The 20,611-nt window shown below is 41.0% G+C and overlaps 1 protein-coding gene and 1 long non-coding RNA gene across 10 annotated transcripts in view; both read left to right on the top strand.

Moving 5' to 3' along the window:
• Nucleotides 1-11,507, top strand: part of LOC128501858 (uncharacterized) — a 40,114-nt gene extending 28,607 nt beyond the window's left edge. Inside the window, exon 2 of the long non-coding RNA XR_008355063.1 lies at nucleotides 11,300-11,507. This is a non-coding gene — a long non-coding RNA (uncharacterized LOC128501858). The remainder of the gene's footprint in view (nucleotides 1-11,299) is intronic.
• A 284-nt stretch (nucleotides 11,508-11,791) lies between these two features.
• The window catches only part of FBRSL1 (fibrosin like 1), a 228,666-nt gene continuing 219,846 nt past the window's right edge, over nucleotides 11,792-20,611 (top strand). For all 9 annotated transcript variants that reach the window (XM_053471388.1, XM_053471396.1, XM_053471412.1 and 6 more), the window contains exon 1: nucleotides 11,792-12,321. In XM_053471388.1, the coding sequence (XP_053327363.1) occupies nucleotides 12,025-12,321 (297 nt within the window). In that variant the 5' untranslated portion in view covers nucleotides 11,792-12,024. The remainder of the gene's footprint in view (nucleotides 12,322-20,611) is intronic.

Below are 20,611 nucleotides of genomic sequence, written 5' to 3'. Positions count from 1 at the left end.
GGGAAAGTGCTCTCATAAAATGAACGTTGCAGGCCACAAATCATACAAACCCTGTGAGTCGCCACAGAGCCAGGTGCAGAAACACAGTACAGAAGGGTAAACCAGAAGTTCAGTCAGATGGTCCAGATTCAGGGACAGGCAGCACAGATTGGTAGCCAGGTAAGCAGGCGAGAAATCAATGCTAAACCAACAGACCACAGAACAAGATCAGCAGGCAAAGTGTCACTGAGCGCAGGATACAGGCTTAAATACTCTTAACAGATAGCGGGTGATCAGTACTCAGTGGCTGTAGGTAGTGTGGTCAGCATTATAGGAGAACAGTCTGGTAACCCCAGTAAAGCGCATCAGCCGCTCAGCTTGACAAATGGGAGAACCTGCGTGCAGTTGTGAGTTCTCTAGCTCAAGTGTTATATACCAGCATGACCCCAACAAGCGGTTTGCAGGCCTGGGATGTGGACTGGGGTGTGATCATGACAAATGGCTTATGGGCGCATCTTATTAATATACCTGGAGCTCCTCGTGGTGCGGCTACCCATACATGGGACAGGGCTAGAGTCTTTTGTGGGTGGGTATGAGGGGGAGTTGGTAGAACAGGGAGCAGGCATGACCATCCACTTTTTTTCTTGACCAGAGAAAGAGGAAACTAACCTGGAGACTTCTGGTCAAACCCAGAGATCTCCCAGGCCTGCTTACTAAACTAAGTGCCAGGTAGATATTTGCAGGGAAACAAAGATAAAGGGTTAACAGAATGTATTTTGCTAGGCTTTGTATTTTCTTTGCCATTGGAAAGGTGGCATTTCTGGCTTGCAATTGCAAGGATTAAATTTAGCTCTTTAAAGTGCATATTTTTTCTGCTACGTTCGATCTTTAAATCATATTGTTTAGTGTAGATGTAATACAGTAAAATGCAAAGTAAAACCTGTTCTTTGATTGTGGTGTAAATGAGGGATAAGAGGAGCGCTGTTGCATGGTTGTCTATTCCCTGCAGTTTATGAGCTTGTCATATGGTTTGCTGTCACTGGCAGAACCATGTTCTGATGGTTATCTACATTATGTGCAGACTTGGTGCTGTAATTCACAGAGTCTGGAGAGCTGGCTTGCTAAGCCCCTGGATAAATAATCATCTCTCTGATACTAAGCCTGCTGTCAGAAGTGCCTTTCTGCCTCTAAGTCAAACAAAGTGTTCAGCTGGGTTTCAGGTAATAACCTCTTTATAAGTGTTTGTGGCTGTAAAGTTCTGAGCTGCCAATTAACTTCCATGTATTCTAAAATAACCCTTACAGAGCAGCAGCTAAAGAGAGGGCCCAGTTCTGGGTAGCCAGCTGCAGCGGCCAAGGAGGCACATAAGGGAAGCCCCCCGATTGCCCATGTCCCATACATGAATACTGGTTGTACCCCCTGATGACAGCCCTTTACATAAGGAGTTTGAAAAAACATGGGTCACGATGTTTGCCAACTGGTCAAAGGTAGATCATGGTTAATACGGCACAAAGATTTAGCAGAACAATACACCACCTCTAAGAGTACCGTAACAGGAATTCTTTGTTGGAGGAGCTGTAAAGCAGGGGAAATTATTTCTACAATGCTTTCTGTAAAAATATTTTAAATTAAATTTAGTGGCTCACTCAGCCCAATCAAATTTCATACAACCAAGTTTATCACATATAGTTTAGTATTCATTATAAAATCCTACTCACGGAAAAATGATACGTGTGCATACATGTTATGTGTTATGTATATATATGTATGTATATTCACATGACTTATTTCCTGTTGTAAAATTCTGGTTGCTAGATGTGGTTATATCACCTACTGGTTTGGCTAAGACCACAAGTGCATCACAAAACAAGCATGTTTCATATTATTATTAGTAAGACTGTGGTCACTTGTGGAAATAGAAGCTGTGTTATGAATGTCTGCTGGGGAATGGCTCAAAGGGAAACTCCAAAAGTGTATAATAACTCTTACGTATACTGCCACCATATTAGCTTTGAATGGGCCTCATACGGGAAACATTATGATGGAAATGTGATTAAGATCGTATTAGATTGGAAATTGTTGCCAGAAAGGCCATAACAGGTTTGTTCCCTACAATAATGTGCTTACCTACTAAAAGTTACTGTGAGCCTAATGAAAACATGTCCCAGGGTCCGTTTGTTGACTTTGTTTATATGTACAACTCTCATATAAACCTTTTCTGAGCTGATGCTGTCTATAATGAGTCATTTGAACCAACATGAACAGTGTTGTTCCAAAGAACAAAAACAACATGGAAAAAAACCCAGCTGAAGCTTGTATTTATTTTTATGATAGGCATTTAAGAACCCCAGCAGCACTGCATAAAGAGCTAAGGCGTGTTTGTGCTATGAAGTGGTTAAGAAGAACATACAGTAATCTGTCTGCCCACTCAAGGGGAAGTCCATGCCAAAACAGGAGACAAGACAGAAGAATCAGTCAAGGCTCAGCAGTTGGCTATTTGCATAAAAACACCGAGCTGTGCTTGTTGCTTGTCTGCACTCTTTCGCTGCCAGAGGGGCAAGCAACACAATGTCCCAACCCTGACCGTGCATCAGGAAGAACTCTCTTGGATTGTTAGGTTTCATAGTTTGCTTTGTCAAAGCCATCAGTGTCAGCTTCTCTTTCTGATTTGAACATGTTCTTGCTTCAGGCTATGAAATGGTGTCCATTGAAAAAAAAACTCCCAAGAAATGTCAGACACAAGCAGGGAGTTCTAAGGCTATCAATTCTAGTTCAGCAGAAGACACATTTAGCAAGCTAAAGAGGAACTCCCCATCTAGCTGCTATTTTGAGGTCCATTCTTAATCCTTTGTAATGTACGACCTTGGAAAAAAGACATGCGGTCGCTTACTGAACCAGTGCAAAGTTATAACCTTATATGCAGCTTTCCAGAGTCTTCCATTTAGCAATAATAAACATTCCAGATCACGTGGATGCCGGTTGTGTACTTTCCATATTTATTGCGTATAGAAATGTACTAAGCGGGTCTTTAAGTAGGAGATACGAGTGGTGCTGTAAATTAGTTTGTCTTCACATATTACTCTAACATATGCTTGACTACTTCATTCCAGATTAGCCCAGCAATGTGTTGTAAATCAATGGCCTCCAGCAGATAGAAATGTTTAATTACATTAACAAAAATTAGCCTGGTTCTGAGCTGTTCCGCATGTCAATACTTTGGTAACGCCGAGTCTCTGCATAAAGGTCGTGTGAGTAACATAAAGCTTCTTTCATCTTTGTCATGGGTTTTCAACTGAGCAAGCGTTCTTAATGATGTGTACTAGTCATTATCGAGATGATCATACTTCAGAGATTTTTGATATTTAAAACAGAAGTTGTTAATCGTGAGCCAGAAGCAAAGCTGCACATTTAGTCAGATTCTGTGCAAAATACCCTGTCCGCCTTCCAGTAATTTATATATAAACTGCGAGGAGGGGGCTGCTGCTAGACATGACATCAAATGAACACTTCTCCTGATCAGGATTCCCAAAAATCCTCCCACATAGAGCTGCGTTTTTCTGATTTCATGCTTTTGTCCTCAAGCTGTAAGAACAGGAACATTTCATCCTAGAACATTTATAGCATCGAAAGTATGACCTCTTGCAGCAAATCTGATTATCCCTAGGGCTCTAGAATGTGAATTCCATACACAGTTATTTGATTCTTACAGAATTAGGAATGCCCAGTGGTGGAGTGCTACTTTCAGTGTACTTAATAATCGTGAGGGCTTTCTAAAACAATTTTACTTCCAAAAGGTTATTTATAAAGGGGAAAAAAACATAAAATGCCTATGGAAAAAATTGTGATGTCTGGTAACCCAACCACTACATTCATACAAATCCATCCTTCATGAAAATGGTTTGAAATTTCCATTAGTCAGTGGCAAGTATAAAAAGACATGAGATATTCTACTTCACTATTGGCTTTCTATGTCTGTCTCTCTATCAATTTACATTGTGATGGTGAGCAAGCTACCAATTTAGTGGCAGAGCCAAGCCAAGGTTTGACTAGGGTCTAAGAGACAAGGTAGCAATGACTTCTCATTTATGACAAGTGAATAACCGAGCCAGTCAGTTGACTTCTGTCAGACTCGACCCTTTATTGGCTTGCCACATACCACGACATGGCCACGTCTGCCGCACAGATTCGTTTGTACTCTGTAAATTTGTGTGTCTCCATCGTTTGGATGACAACTAGCAGTTGCTGAAAGAGATGACTTTCTCTGTTACTCTTTGTGGAATGCCACAGTTTGAATTTCCATTGACCCAGCTGAAGGCAGATTTCCAGGATATCGTCACACAAGCATATTTGGTGCTTAGAGAATATGCAGCTAAAAAGCTAAACATTCAAATGTTTCCCAGCTGTTTTGCATGTGAGAAATTGTGCCGAGACCATCATCATTTTATTAACCTAGCAAGTACGGCAGGGGCCTTATGGTCCATGTACACTTCAGTAGTCCATTTAAAGATGTCAATTTATTGCGCTCGTCTCTAACAGTTTGAAATGTCCCCAGTTTAATTTCCTGGGGCTTATTAATTTTTCCTGTTGGAGAAAGGTTATTAGAAGAGTGTTGGCCATTTCACTGTCTGATTACAAAGACTGTCGCCAGCCCACAAAACAAAGCGTTTGGGAATGAAATGACAGGAAGCCTCTGTCTGTGATGCTCTACTGCCGTTTGGAAATCCTTGTTCTGCTCGTATTGTTGTGGATAAATGAAAGATAGGCAGAGATTTAGTTGTCGTTATAAATCACTGTGTGTGAATTATGCAGACAGCAATTATTCCATTAAACAGCCATTTTGTTATTCTGCATCCAATGTTTACTATCTCAGTCTACAAACGTAATTGGTTTTCTACAAAACTTGGTTTAGTCATAACTAATCATCCAGTGGGGCAAACGCTCAGAATGTTTTAGGGTGTCCCAGCCAAGGAGGGGTTTATTAACGAAACAGCGAGGTGATTTGCAATAAAATGCAAAACAGTGCATTAAGAGCCCCGGTGAGTTTCGTCAGCCGGAAAGGGCAATTTGACTGTGTGAATGCATAGTTAATCTGCGACGGAAAGATAACTGATTTAATACCTCTCCGATATTTGAAAACAAGATATATTATAATCTGGTTGTCTTTCTACAGCATTTCAGAATAACTTGATTCCATGCAATATTAGACCCCAACTGGACTTTAAAAGAGACATTTAATGATACCCGCATTTCTCTATGGCATAACCCATGTGTTGACCACCCAGCCTGTGCTCAAGTAACGGTACCAACGCATGATTTACTCATTATTTAGATGTGGTTGTGCCAGCCATGGAGCAGTATGATATTTGGATGTAGAGGAGCCTTCTGGGCTCTCGCATTGACCCAAAGACAGGAGGCTTTGCTTGAGCTTGCACTTTTACCCTCCCAAGAAGACGGGCCTTGAGCCCACATACAGTATGCTGTGCAGTAAACTTCCAAATCCCGTTTTACCAGTGGCAAGCAGGGTGCTTCCAGTGATTTGTTTAATCTAGGTTGGAGAGAATGTCTTGCAATGTTTAAACAATCAGAGCATGTTTAGCTAGATCATAAGTCTTTTATGGAGCGGCCATAGATCGCGGCTATATAACTGTCCCACGTACCTGGCACTTCAATGCGAATCATGTGCATTGCTTGGAGATGCGAGATATAATAGAAATTTAACCATACCAACGGATTCCACAAACTACCCGGGGAAGAGCATGTAAAAGTGTTTGGAAGAAGAGAAGGAAAAACAGCCCTAAATGATGAGTCAATGCAGTCTCTTTATGCCTAAATGCGAGAGAGATGGCTTTGTAAATTGGGTGTATCATATTAGTTTGGGTCCTTTAGTCAAGCGCATGGTTTCTGAATTTAAAATCATTTTATTGATGTGACCCATGCTTTGGGGGAACCTTTGTCTTTGTAAAACATTTTGTTTAGCAAAAATACAATCTTAAGTAGGTAAATGGGTAGGCTGGTTGATGTTGCTGCTCCCTGTATGTTTATCTATTTATGGATTTCATATATGAACGTTTAGTGAGCGGTGTCCATATGGTCAAGAAAGGAGTCATCCATTGCGTTACTTTGTTGACATTTCAGCATCTTCCTTTCCAAGTGTGGGAAAAAGTATTTCTGAAATCTTCCTTTCTTTTAAGTGGGATATAGAGAAAAGCTTTCCGTCGAGAAGCAAAAACAAACGAAACTAGTGAATTAGCCGTGTGTGTGATAGCTTCACAGGCAGCACAGGCTCCCCAACCTAAAAAACCAAAACTCATTTGTTCATGTTGGAGTGGATCTAGTACTATTATTTGTTTTATATATATCCATCATATCCCCAGCGCTGTACAACGGGACGTAACAAGTAGTATATAACTTATAGAAACACGAGGTAAGGAGGGCCCTGCTCAAACAAGCTTACAAACTAGAAATCTAAAATAGGCTAAACTACACTTTTGTTTCAAATTTGGGATTGTAATCCACTGTATTGTATTGGAATATCTATGCTATAATCAATATAACATGGATACATACAAGCTGGATCAGATAAGGACCATTTGCTTCTGGACTTTCCTTAAACTTGGTCTGTGCCCTTGTTTGATGCCGGTTTACCTGCATGCTCATTCCAACCGAGATACCCGCGTATACATTTTATGTAGCATGTTTCAGAAATTCATACTGAAAGTCCCACAGTCTACTACTTTCATTCTTGTTTGGTTTTTTTCCTCTTTTCTATACTTAAAAGTTTCACTTGCAAGAGTATTTAACTTGGTACTGGGGACCACACAGGTCATTTTAGATTCATCGACTGCTTCTTAGGACCGGAGAACGTTATAAAGCTGCTTTAAAAATGAAAAGACATTCTAAAATTTTGGGTCAGAAGAGAGAGACTTTTATAACGCGGATGTATAATGCACTGTAAACCTGCACAAATTGCATCGCTAACGGTTCCCCTGGCTTGGCTAGTAATCTCACTGCTTTCCCGTGCCAGCGGCTTTGCATCCTTTATCATGCATCTCATTTTAGAGCCTCTGATCACTTAGCATTCGCAGAACTGTAATGCATAATGAGCATGACTGTAGAAAGCCATCGGATTCAGAATATAACCCCTGATGTATTTTCTGTTGTCAGATAGAAATTGATTTGACAAGACAAAATGCACATTTGACTCACAGACAGTGTCGCTTGGGATGCTATTATTTTCCTTTGTTCCGAAATTGTGTATTTGTGTGTATTCTGCTGATGGCATGTATCAATACAGCATTTTTGGGGATGCATGAAGGGTTCATGTGACAAAGAATGAACATTGGGGTAGAGGTGCCTGCGTGTATTATGTATACCAGTAATTACTGTTTGCCTGCTTCAAAAAATTAAGAGGATCAGGCATTAGGTTAGGACGACATTTTTTGTTTCAGGGATTTTGAAAAAATTACATTGCAAAAATGGTGTTGGATTATTAATAATTCAGGGGCCAATGAATTCCAGAGTGCTGTTTATTGGGGTTATCCATAAAAATATTTGTGTGAGAGACAAGGTATGGATGGCCCTACTCACTATAACTTACTATCTAAAAAGAAATGGGAAGTAGTAAGGTGTGCTGCGTGTGCTCCGGCAGATATGGGGTTAAGTGTGGCTTGTGTAAACCCTGCATCTTGAGCAGTTTTCCATCAGCCAAGGAAAGGGAGCAGCTGCTACCAAGGTATTTCTATCTTGCCACACATTTACACGAAGGATTGAATGATCAGCTGAAAATTGAGTGATACCTGCAGATATATAACCCAAAATCTAAAAAAAAAAAAGTGTCCATATACAATAAATAAATAACGAGGCATGGAAACTTACAGAAATCCTCTAGTATCAGGGATCCTGGGTGGGTATATGCAAATAATCACATATTTTGCCTCTATATCCAATTTATACATCTTTTATACCCTTACAGCTCATGTCTGCTGTGCTAGACAGCTTAGTGGGACGGATGAGCATGAGGTTGGTTACTGGCTTACACACACACACACACACACACACACACACACACACACACACACACACACACACACACACACACACACACACACACACACACACACACACACACACACACACACACGTGTATATATATATATATATATATATATACATACATATATATATAAAAATAAATACACAGTCAGCCGAACAAGTAATTTAAGAAAAAGCCCCAAAAAGTCCTCACTTCTGCCGGCAGCACAGCCGTGGAGTTGTTGTTTGCAATGCGTGGGATCATTATTACATTTCTCGTCTGTAAAGTAGTGCGCCTGACAGAAATCCTGTCCACTAAGCTTACAGTTCATCATGGAAATGCCATTAACCTCTCATAGGAATATACAGATGCTTAGATTTTAACGACTGTCATATGACCTCTTTCTTTTGGATTGCAGCAGACACAAACTGTTAATGGCTTGCTTTATGACTATAAGGTAGGGTGACCACATCGGCCATTTTTCCAGGAGACGTATACGTTTTTCATAATGATGGCAGCACAGGTAAAGCGTTCCCCTGCAGTATGTGGGATGTATAGACTCAGTTATACATTCCCCCATAATGCAAGGCAGCACTTTATCTGAGCTGGTCAGCAATATGTAAAAATGATGTGGGAAATCATGGCTGATGTGGTCACCCCACTATAAGGTCTTGCCTGATGTGTAAAGAATACCCCCCCCATGGGTCTATGTAGGATTATTGAATAGGGTCTGAGTTACAGTTACATAAAACTAGCAGCACCAATTGCTGTGACAGACCCGAATGACATACTGCCAGGTCAGAACCTGCCAAATAATGGACCGTTTAAGATGTGTGCGCCTAATCTGCCATTTCATCACCAAACCTATAGTAAACTTGAGAGACAATACAGTCTTGCTCATCTTTCCCCACAGCCAGTCATATGCGGGCAAGATTTATTATATAGAACTATCATGTGTGTGAATGATGTGCAATGGAGCAGTTATTATATAGAACTATCATGTGTGTAAATGATGTGCTATGGAGCAGTTATATAGAATTATGTGTGAATGATGTGCTATGGTGCAGTTATTATATAGAATTATCGTGTGTGAATGATGTGTTATGGAGCAGTTATTATATAGAACTATCGTGTGTAAATTGTGTTATGGAGCAGTTATTATATAGAACTATTGTGTGTAAATTGTGTTATGGAGCAGTTATTATATAGAACTATTGTGTGTGAATGATGTGCTTTTGAAACTCTTTAACTCCAGTGCATCAGGTTAACTTTTGATTTTGCTTAATGCTACTTTTAAACTTATATTTGCGTTTTCAGAATTTCAGGTAGCAACATTGGCATCTTTGGAACAGTGTAATGGGAAATGACAATGTGAAGTAGGATTTACAGCATGACTGGTTGAGGTCCCCATGCAAGTGGAACTCCAATTGAGTTCAATGGGAGCATTACAGCGCATGTGCAAGTGTACTTATGTAGATAGACAGGAGCCTTATATTTTGATTCCAGTAACAACAAAAAGCATGCAATGATCATGATAATTTGACTCCATGGTGCATTTTACATAAATTTGGAGTGATCATTTATGATGTTTGTCACTGGATATGTGTGGGATTAGTCCTGTTGAAGGCTGGACATACAGTTAACATTTTAAGTTTCTTGTTCACAGGAATAACCGTAGCCTTTATAATGTGTGGCAATTAAGGGGTCGCTATGGTATGGATTTGAGGAAGGAATTTCCAAATCCTCTAAAACGAATCTTTATTAAATGCGTCACCACCAACTCCTGGAAACTTCTGCGCCCCAGTCTGGTTGCAAACGCAGGACTTGGTCAGTTGGCCTAAATCACCTGAGCTCAGGCAGTTATCTGCTTAAAAACAGGTTTACAAGGTATACCCGAGGACAAGCTTTAGAAAACCTGACTATATCAGTAATATACATAATGTTACAATGACTGCTTCTATATTCCTATGCAGCTGAAAGTAGACATTATGGGAAAATGCATTAAGTACATTGAGGAATTCTGTCTTTGAATGGGAAGAATGATTAATTCAATTCAAAGGCTCTGATAGATCTAGTTATTCATTTATTTAGTACTCTGAATACACCTCCGATTGGCTTGCGGGGAAAGCAAAGTAACGTATCCTTAATGTAAATTTAAAATAAACTGGTTTTTTGCGGCAAAAAGTGAAAATTATATTGGTTTGGAAAGGTGAATGTGGTTTATTCCAGATTTCAACAGATGGGTATGATCCTAAGAAAAGATGGATCTCTGGGATCTATTCACTAAAGGAGAGTTTCAGCTCCTCCACTCCATTGAGCTTCTGCTGCAGGAAGAGCTTGGCTGGCCCTGTGTAATGTATAGTTAAATCATGGAGATTTATTCTAAGGATCGTCACTCATTGAATTATACATCATGCAGGGCCAAATCAGCCCTTCTGACCCTTCTTAATAACTAAGCCAGAGCGTTGAAACCGCAGCTCTTATGTAGACTATTCTTCCAATGTTGGGAATGAACCCCTATGTGATATGCAGGTGTGGGGGCCGGTTGGGAATAAATCCATGGATGGCAGGAGAAAAGAGAGCAAACCGATTGTTGTCAGCAGTAGATTTTATAAATTACGCTGATCAGGGCATTCTAATTATTGATTTCCATTGGATTTGCACAAATCCCTGTCCTCAAAAGAGCTTACAGTCTAGAAGGGTATTTGGCCAACCCTGATCTCCTTTACATAATATATATAACATCTAGTGATAAGGGGCTATAGACGTTTGTAAACCGGGAAACCCCTATAGATTATGTGCATGCTGCATCCACATGGTATTGTTCATAGAGCAGCTAGGTAAGGGCAGGCACAGCAGGGCTCCGATCTGGTTGACGTGCGCTTGTATGTAAATCAGTTGCCATTGGCAATACAGTCCAATCCACCAAATTCGTAGCCAGCGATAAATGACCGCTTCACGACTATCGCGATCACAGATCTGCGATATTCGCGGCTGACTCACCTGACCTCTGCAGCACATCGACACGCCGTGACCGAGGCTGTGCTTTGGCTGTCGAAGGGTTAACCCGAAGAGGCAAATCTAAACTCTTTAATAAAGTCGCTCACTTCCTCTGGTAATTACAGGCTGGCGGAAGTACGTCACTTATCTGCTTTGGGCTTTTTTTTTTTTTTCTTCTCCTGCTGCACTGTACAATTCGGTGAGGAGAACATTTCCTCCACCTCCTCCTGTCTCTTTAAGAGCTCTGATCGCTGCTCTAACATTTCCCCCATCTGTGTTTGCTTTCAGGATCGGGGCGCGAGAAGGGGGTTCCGTCCTGCACCCCATCCGGATCAAGAATGGAAGGTCTTTAAAGGGAGAGAGACAGAGAATGGCAACGGCAACTGAGAGAAGCGGCATCCAGTGTCTGTGATCGGGATCTGGGCTTCTACCCCCCTCTCCCCTCTGTGGTTCCTTCTGTCCATTTGCCGTGCTATTGATCAGCCCCGGGAGGAAAGCAGGAAGAAAGAGAGTGATATATTTTTGGAGGGGGTGTCGTGACTTCCCTCCCTCCGGCACCAACCACCACAACATGAGGGACTGGTGACCCCCCTCCCTCCTCGTCTTACCAGGATGCTGCTGCAGCCTTTAAAGGATCTCGGGCAGGGTCTGAGCCATGCGAATGGGGGATATTGTGGCAATTTAATGGCGAGGAAAAGTTGCAACACGAGTGCTTGCTGAATATTCCATTAATAATAATATTAATTCGGACGAGAGCTAAACGGCCTGTATAGAACAAGGCAGGTCTGTGTGTTACTGAGGAAAAGTGCACAATACCTTCTTGGATTATATATATACTTACACACATATATATATATATATATATATATCTTCCCTTTAATAAGTAGCCGCTGCGGCTTGTTGTTAGTAACCTTTTTGTGCTGGTGCTTGGATTTGTGGATTCAAGGTCACTTGGTGGATTTCCCCTGTGGATTTATAATTAGCTGTGTCTTTTCTTTCTGAATACGAGAAAAATGGATGTCAAAGTGAAAAAGCCGAGCCGGCGATCCCGATCTCAAAGGGACAGGGTGAGGAGGAGAGACCCATCTGTGAGGGATCCCCGGAACCAGAGCCCTTCCTCCGGATCTGAGGCAGAAAGGGGCCTGGGAAAGGAAAATTCCAACCAGAACGGGACAAATGGGAAAAATCCAGCTGCTTCAGTCCGAAACGCCAGACCGCCCAGGCGAAAGAGGCGAGAATCCAGCTCTCAGGAGGAGGATATCATTGATGGCTTCGCAATCGCCAGCTTCAATACCCTGGAAGCATTAGAGGTAAGAGCGGGTCGCGTCACCTTGTTTGTTGTGGGTGTGCAGGGTGTATCTGTTGCTGTTTCATGGTTTAGTCCTTGACGTTATGCAGTTAATGCCGCTGCTAAAGTAGAATTGAATATTGTGCCCGTAACAGTGTTTTACGCACTCGGGATGAACCGCTAGTGGTCTTGATATTTAAAGCCTTTTCCGTGTAGAGCTCGAGTGTCTGGGAATGAAACTTCACGGTATCTGTAATTATTGTAGCGATTGCCTCCGATATGCGTTACGCTTTGCTGCCTCGAGTATCTGTGAATTCTTGTCTGTTTGTGTTTTTCTTCTCGGTTATATTGTGTATTGTACATTTAAGTTGGTGAGATTTCTTTCACACGCCTTTTGTGGAAATGTATAAACGTTTCGTCTTTCATTCTGTTGTATTTGTACGCTATAAATGCACTTTTGCACTTAAATTTTTTTTTTAAATATTTGACATCATTCTGGATTCAATGTCTGCCAAGATTTGTGTAGCTTTGTTAGAGTATATGTATGTATGTATGTATGTATGTATGTATGTATGTATGTATATATATATATATATATATTATATTATATGAGATAGATAATAGTAATCTTATTCTGGATTACAAAAGTTTCCAGGGCACGCTGTATTTAGAATGATTTCTAGCCTTACCAGGAAGAAGAATGAGAATTGTTTTAGTGGGGGGCAAATAAAAAAAAAATAGAGAACTTCCTCCACTCCTAGTCAATAAAACGTAATCGCTACTATCGCTGGCAGCTCGGCCGTCACTGCTTAGTAATTATGACAGGTATATCTTCCCAATAACGTTTTACAGCCGTGTAGCATGTCCTGCAGTGAATCATTTTCTAATATTTCAATATGGCAATCAGCATTTCACTTCTAGATGTGTAGAAACGTACGGCAATCTTCATTAACTACACAGCTCTTGGCATACTACATGACCCTTTTGTTTTACTTATCGGGGCCTCTGCTTCAGGGGTGGATTATTATTATTATTATTATTATTTACACTGGGTACAAAATGACATGTCGTGTAAATAAAGAATGCTTTACATGACATTACATGTGCTTATTATCCCCCACGATGTGATAGATAAGACCGTAATTGAAAAGCTAACTACCTTCTCTGCTCCTTTTTGGTTTTCTTCTTTTGCCGTGCTGTACAAATATGTTTTTGGAGGAGATTTGATGAGTTAATGAATCTGTTGGGTTGGTAAAATAATGCGTAAATGTTTGCTTGTCTGCTGAGTGATCTCGGTAAAAGTTCTCTTTGCTGAAGTGCGAACGCGTTATTTTATTTGAATTGCTATGAAGTGGCTCCATTATTATTTGCGTTGTACTTGTTTTGCATCGTGATGGCCCTCGGAGCTTTTGATGTTTATGTGTTGTGTCCGGAAATGTGCACGTGACCCTGAAGCATGTAATCTGAAAGACTGCTAGTAACAAAGATTATTGCTGATTTTTTTATATGTATGTTTTAAAGCATGGCATACATGGGGTTAACAGTTGGATCCTAAACGGTATTCCCTAGCCCTCACTATCCAGATATATCCCGACATGCACCTGCTATCAAGGACGGAAGAAAGTGGCTCTATGATGAACGTGACAATAGGGAATACACAACAAAAATGATGAGCTATCAGTATTCACAACTCCCCAACGCAGACGCTTTTTATCATTGCATCAGATGCCAAGGGTCCGACAATATACACAGCGCTTCTTACAATACATATGGATATGACAAGAATAGAACTGACAGACTGATACATTAAGAGGGCCCTGCTCACAAGCTTACAATCTGGAGGTTCAGGGTGTAGATAAACATAATATATATATATATATATATATATATATATATAATCTCTAATAGCTATATATCTCATGGTTTAGTTTACTGTATAAATGAAAGGCACGAGCATTTGAAACACAATCTGTTTTCCCCGTTGGTTTGAGTGACAGAAAATCATATTAAAGGTTATTATCTGACCGTTTTTGTAGAAATATTTCTGTCGCTGGTGATTTGTTCGCTGAGGCTGGAGAAGTTGCCTTTAATGCGGGTCTTACCTGACTTCCAAGTATGTTTTAGGCAAGTCACCATTTCTTAAATAAACAACATTTACTAAGTAAACAGTACTTGTCTCTACAAAGTAGAGGAGAAATGTTTATTTTTATTTCTGCCTGTAGATTGAAAGCAGCCCGGAATTCTTTTTCTTTGCTGATTTGTAAATCTGTTTGATAAACATCCTCTCCGCTTTCGCTTAAGCACTTCATCAAGCATATTATATTTGTCTTCATTTTCTTCCCCTTTTGGATATATACTTCTCAAAATTGTCATGGTACGGGGTGAGATTCTTATCTCTGCTGATGAAAAGAGGTCATATATCGCTGCCGTATTGCACGCGTCTAATAATCTCGATGATGTCATGGTGTACTGTCTCCTTATTTCCACTAGCTGACAATCATTGGCACAATTTGCAACACAAACTAAAGTATCCCCTTTATCCTTCTGAGTTTGTGCCCTTTATGTTTTGTGTTTCTTCTGGATCTTGAGAGTTACGGGGTCCGTCTATTTAGCTGATCTCTCAAAACAGCTCGACCTGCAAAATGTAATATGGATCCAGTGAAAGAATAGACGTTAGGTCTTTGCTTTCTAATAGACATTGTTGCGTTTCTAATATCTCCGATATCTTATTGTGTTGGTTCGTGTAGATACGTTAGTTCATGGCGTTTGTGGCGCTTGAGATTTTTTTTTTCTTCTGTCCTAAGTACAACAGTTTTGGCCTGGCAATGCCATAAAATATATATCGTGTGTGTATGTTAGATTAACAATTCTTTTTCTCTTGTACGTGAGGTTAAACATCTATCTTCCTTAAATATCACCAATTTAAGGGAATGTGAATTCAAGTCCAAGTTGCTGGGTAATGATTATTGTATGTCATTTTTAGACTGATACATTTGGTTATTTATGTGGGTTTATTTTAAGCTTTCAAAGCTTTTATTTTGCAGCAGGCTAGCTAGAGGTGATCCTATTAATCTATTTAATATTAATGTCCTTGCCTTTTATTCTGTACTGGGAAGCAATAGATTGTCATGTATGGATCTTGCTTCATCACAATAGTTGAGCCATCAACCAAGTTTGTGAAATGCAAAGCATTGGCACCCAAATGGCGACTGGTTTTAGAAGGGTCCCCCACACTCCCTTATATCCCTGAGGTCTGTTGCAGGGGAATAATTCAGTCTAATAACAGAATTCAGAATAATAATGGTTAAAGGGTTACACGGCTCTGAGCTAAGGAAGGGCGATGTTTAGTTTTACTCTGCGGACTCGAAGCCTACAGGACTCCTGGTCGTAGACAGGAGCTGGCATTCTCCATGTACTCCTTAGACGTTCTTCTACAGCCAGCCTACACCAAACTTCCCGTTTTGCCGTCTATTTTTGTTTTTTAATTGCAGTCTTTAGAAAGTGGGTACTTGGGAGCTGAAACTGTATCATTTTGTTTCTTCACGTCGAGTGGTTCTCATCCTTTTGTATTCCATTCACGTTTTATGGCAGTCAATGATTAGGAGGAATTGGCCCTCTTCTCTACTCTGCCGTTCTTTTAGTAATTAAAGTGCCTTTTGTTTTGTGTTTTTTTTCTCTCTTAGGGGCATTGTGAAGAACAAATGCATTCACATATTAAACATTATGAAAACTTTTGTTCAGTCCCACTATCATAAAGCGAATAGGTTACTCATGTATGCTCAGGCAGAATCAGAATGCTTTCAGTCGTATTATTGTCGATGTGTCTCACGTCATGTTAGCCCCACTAGGTGTGTATTTCAAGCAGTGAGACCATCCATGCATCCGCTTGTTACATTAATATCCATCCCCTTTTATCCATTCAGGAGAAGTGTTTGTTTTCTATTGTGTTTTATAGTTTAACCTTTGATTTAACCACCTTACTACGCTGTTCTCCGTCTGGACATTTATAGCTATGCTGCAAAGGGCTCAGCAAATCTATATAAAAATCGAGGAGCCGTCATATACGTTTTTAGGAGCCATGTCTACTTGGCTCCTCAAATTCATCTCTATAAATGCACCGTGCATGGTTTTTCGTCAGTATTGTTCTTTTACTGAGAGGGTGGTAGTCAAATGGAACAGCCTCCCAGCAGCAGTGGTAAAAGCTGATACAGTGAGAAAACTTAAACATGCTGGGGACAGGCGTAATGCTATCCTAAATCTAAAACAAGGACTGATTAAGGACAGGGCAGTTGTCCTGCAGTATATTAAATCCATGCCAGTTCAATACATTTTAGCCTCATGTATTTTGAGCAGCTTCGCTACTGCATTGCCTGTATATTATACCATTTCCCTGTAAAAGCTGCAATTACATTGGATTATATGTCCTTTACTTATTGGCTGTTACTAATCCTATATAATATATGGCGTAGACTAGTTTACAGAATGAGCAGTCCAGCATATGATTGCTTTACAGGAATCCGAAATGAATTTAATGGGTAATTCCGTTCAGGATACAGGTACATCCAGCGTTAAACCAGTTTGGATTCCCGCTTCCTCGGTTGTACGTTTTAATAGAGCATCTAAGTGATGAATCCCAGCTGGCTTGTGTTGAGGATAACCTCAGATTACCGGCATTCTTTGGCGCATGTAATTATGGTCGCTTTTGAAATGATTAAGATTTTTCTGTGTGGCTGGCCCGCTAGATTGGAAGACATGGTCTGGTTTGCTTTTCCTTGATCTTCCTGGCTTTCAACAGAAAAAATAAAGAGAAGCGATGCTGTATTTCTTTAACATCGATTGCATTGCGGCCATTTCTACGTTATGCTGACACGAACTGTAAAAAAAAAATATATATATATATATATATATATAAAATCATTTCTGTGAAGGAGTTGAGCTTTCGATTAATGCTGCAGGTGGAACAACACCTTTAAATTTGTGGGCCCACCTGACCGCCGTCCGGGGATTCGGTGGATGACTCCAGTCTTTATATCTAACAGGGTGGTCTTTTGAAATGAAAAGTTTCTTATGAATATTACATTTCTTATTAAAACTATTGGAAGAAAATAGAAATGCTCTCCTTTCCTTTGACAGAACAGATAGAATGTGTGGCCGATGAGCCCATGCGTGTGCCAAGGACAAGAAGTCAATTGTCACAGCAGCACTGGAGTATTTAAAGACTTAATCTCCGCAGGAGACACTTAACGCTAAATATTAAGTAATAATGCCATTTAAAAGCCGGTGAGCCACCAGGAGGCTTCAGCGGCCACCACCTCCGTGAAGTTGATGTAAAATGACGAACGTCTTTTTTTTGCCGTTGTGTGCTGAATCGCCGTGTATCTGAATATCAGAGGATCTCCTGAATGTGAATGGTCTTTGATCATGTGTGTCACTTTCAAGTTCTGTACCGGGGCGAGCGGCAGGTTTTCTCTAGAGAAATAAGAAATAAGAGAAGCGTGTTTGTTCTTGGATGAGAATGATGGTCGTAATGTTGATGACTCCGGATATGGTGCTATTGTGTTCGGACTCCGGTGTTAGCGAATACAGCTATAGGGGGATCCTCTCTATCTGCGCAAATCTGGCGCTAGCAAAAGATGCCACGTTTGATTCACGGCTTTAACGTCGCTGCGCAGTATGCTGGGAAAGGGGCTGCAGACCTCCATTGTGTAACTAGAACGGTAGAAAAAGCAATTCCGCTAAAAAGCAATTTGTTTAATCCTTTTGATTTTTATTAGGAGTGACGTGTATCCTGAACCTTAGATATCACTGTACTGAGCGTAGGGGCCGTCGCTGTACTGAGCATAGGGGCCGTCACTGTCCCTCAGTCAGTGTGTTCTTTTGGGGTTTTATGCATTTGATTTATTTAGTAGAGTTTTCTGCTTAGCACTGCTCAAAAATCTTTAGGATTAAGTCTGTGAAGGTGTTCATTGTAAACATCAGCGTAAGGTTTAGATGCCATTTCGAAGCCCGTCTGGTAGCACTTTAATGCATATGATAGCTGAATGGTCCCTTTAAATGTTCATAATGTCTCCCTTGCAAATGCATGGTGGGGGGTCTGCAGAATCGCATAGACTTACAGCCATTCAGCTTCAGCACTGGCTCCGGAAACGTTACCGGGGTCTAAGGAGGAAGGAAGGTGTAGTGGATGTTTTGCGTCAGAACGACCTTTTTGTGACACTTTCATATGCATTAATTGTCCATAGGGTTCTGCGAGACACTGGAGAGTCCTTTTAGGGTCCAAACAAGACTATACGTCTTTTTAGGGTTTGCTTGGCAAAGTCTTCTGCGGCGCATTCAATCCTCCATAACAAAGCTCTTGTGTTACGTCATGGAGTTGAATGTCTTGTGTGGTATCATAGGCACATCTCCTGTACTTGGCAGCGTGTAATCCTGTACCGGGCAGGGCCGGGCCGCCCCTCCCCCACACTACATAGTGACACAGTGCGACAGTGTTTTGATGGTTGCGATATCACTTGCAATAACCAAGTGCTAGAAGCTGCCCTGGATGTTGGCCAGCAAGATCTGGCTGAAGTCCAGTATGTCAATTGCTAATCCTGCCACAGTCGTTGTGACTGCGTTGCAGCTGAATGTGAATTTGTCTGGAAATCTGTCCCCCTGTAGCTTTAGCTGCACTTGTAGCCGCTGTAGAGTTTTACATGTGCAAAAAGGAATCCATGGGCTAATCCAAGACTCCCAGATCATCAGGTAAAATTGGCTACTTTAAAGGTCCTGTTTCATCTACTCCAGAGTTGAATGCTTGTATAACTTAAAGGGACACTCCAACCATCATATATGCTTTAATGCATGTGATACTGTGGTCCGCAGACTCCCCCCATATGCGTTTGCCCATTTTCCACATCCCCAACTAAACACCCAACAGTAGATGTATGTCATGTGTGGAAAGTGGAAGCACTTTCCTTTCACTTCATGATGGCCACAAGAAGCTAACGGTCAAACGGAGGAAGAACATTCATTTTATTTTAATTTTGGAAGAATACAAGTCTCACAGCACTTTATTATGCATTCTTCTTTAGAAGAAAATCCAAATCATTAACAAATTTGGCACAGATAGGCTGTTGCCAAAGAAATCAAAAGTGCATCTTGACTGTTTCTGTGTCTTTAATGTCGTTAACCCCTTAATGACAGCCCGTACATGTACGGGCTCAAAATGCATTGTTTTCAATGGGTTTAGGGATCGCCCATTGTCCTTAAGGGGTTAAGAGGAAAGAAATGCTTGTTTGCATAAGAAACTAGGTGGTACAATGTAATGGTTAAGTGGAACAGCACCTTTTAAATCCCAAGGCTGTACAAACTGTAGGCCTAGTACTTTATTCAGCCCGCTAGCATTAGTCGGACAGCTGCAGCAGGCAGAAAGCAGAGTAGGCGGCCCGGCACATGTGTGAGGCTGTCTGATTCACTGATTGGAATACATTGTAAGATGACGCATTCCCAACAATTACAGCAGTTACCTCTCATCACAGGCTAATTGTGACAATATAATGCAGACTTATTGAGCAATACACAGTGCTCTACCAGTGTGTGATGAGAAATAAAACCACTGACTTTGGAAAGATTCACAGAAATGTAATGTGCCTCTTCAAAACCAGAACGTGTTTACTCCTGAAATAGCACCCTTTGTCATGAAACGCATGTACTGAGTGCTCCATGAGCCATCGCTTGTAATCCTTTGAAGTCGCCCGGCATTGTCCGTGAGTGTGAAACCAAGCGACTCCCCGCTCACACAATGTCACGTAGCCTTTCTTGTGGGAAAGTGTAACGTTCCAAATCTTTGGCTGGTGGACTGAATCCTACTAGATTACAAAACAACATGTTTGGGGCTGTTTGAGGCACAAACGGTCCACATGGCCAAGTCTTGAAAACAAGAATACATTTGGAAGACTGTAGACTAAAACAAGAGGTGTTGACACCTTTTTAATCCATCCAAAAGGCTCGAGTAACTAAGGCAAGTGAATTTACTTTATACCAGACCTTGAAGGGACGCTCCAGCCATCATGCGTTCTCTCCAACAAGACCTGCCAGACTAATATGCCGAAAGCTCTTCAACTGGTTTCATTGAGAGAGCTTTATTGCCGCTGCTTCGGTCAGTGGAGAAGACAAATTCTCCATCGGTGGGGCCTTATGGGGCATTAGATTGCTATTTAATGACCTGCGGAGATGGCCTTTAGGAAGTACTCTGCCCCCCCCAATGATGATGGATGACTGAAAGTAGGTTTTAAACCTTAAACGCTCTGACGTGGGAAATGATTAGAAAT

This window comes from Spea bombifrons, chromosome 1 (genome assembly GCF_027358695.1).
Source record: "Spea bombifrons isolate aSpeBom1 chromosome 1, aSpeBom1.2.pri, whole genome shotgun sequence".
Taxonomy (NCBI): domain Eukaryota; kingdom Metazoa; phylum Chordata; class Amphibia; order Anura; family Pelobatidae; genus Spea; species Spea bombifrons.
The sequence above is the reverse complement of the archived record's forward strand: the minus strand, read 5'-3'. Positions and strand labels throughout refer to the sequence as shown.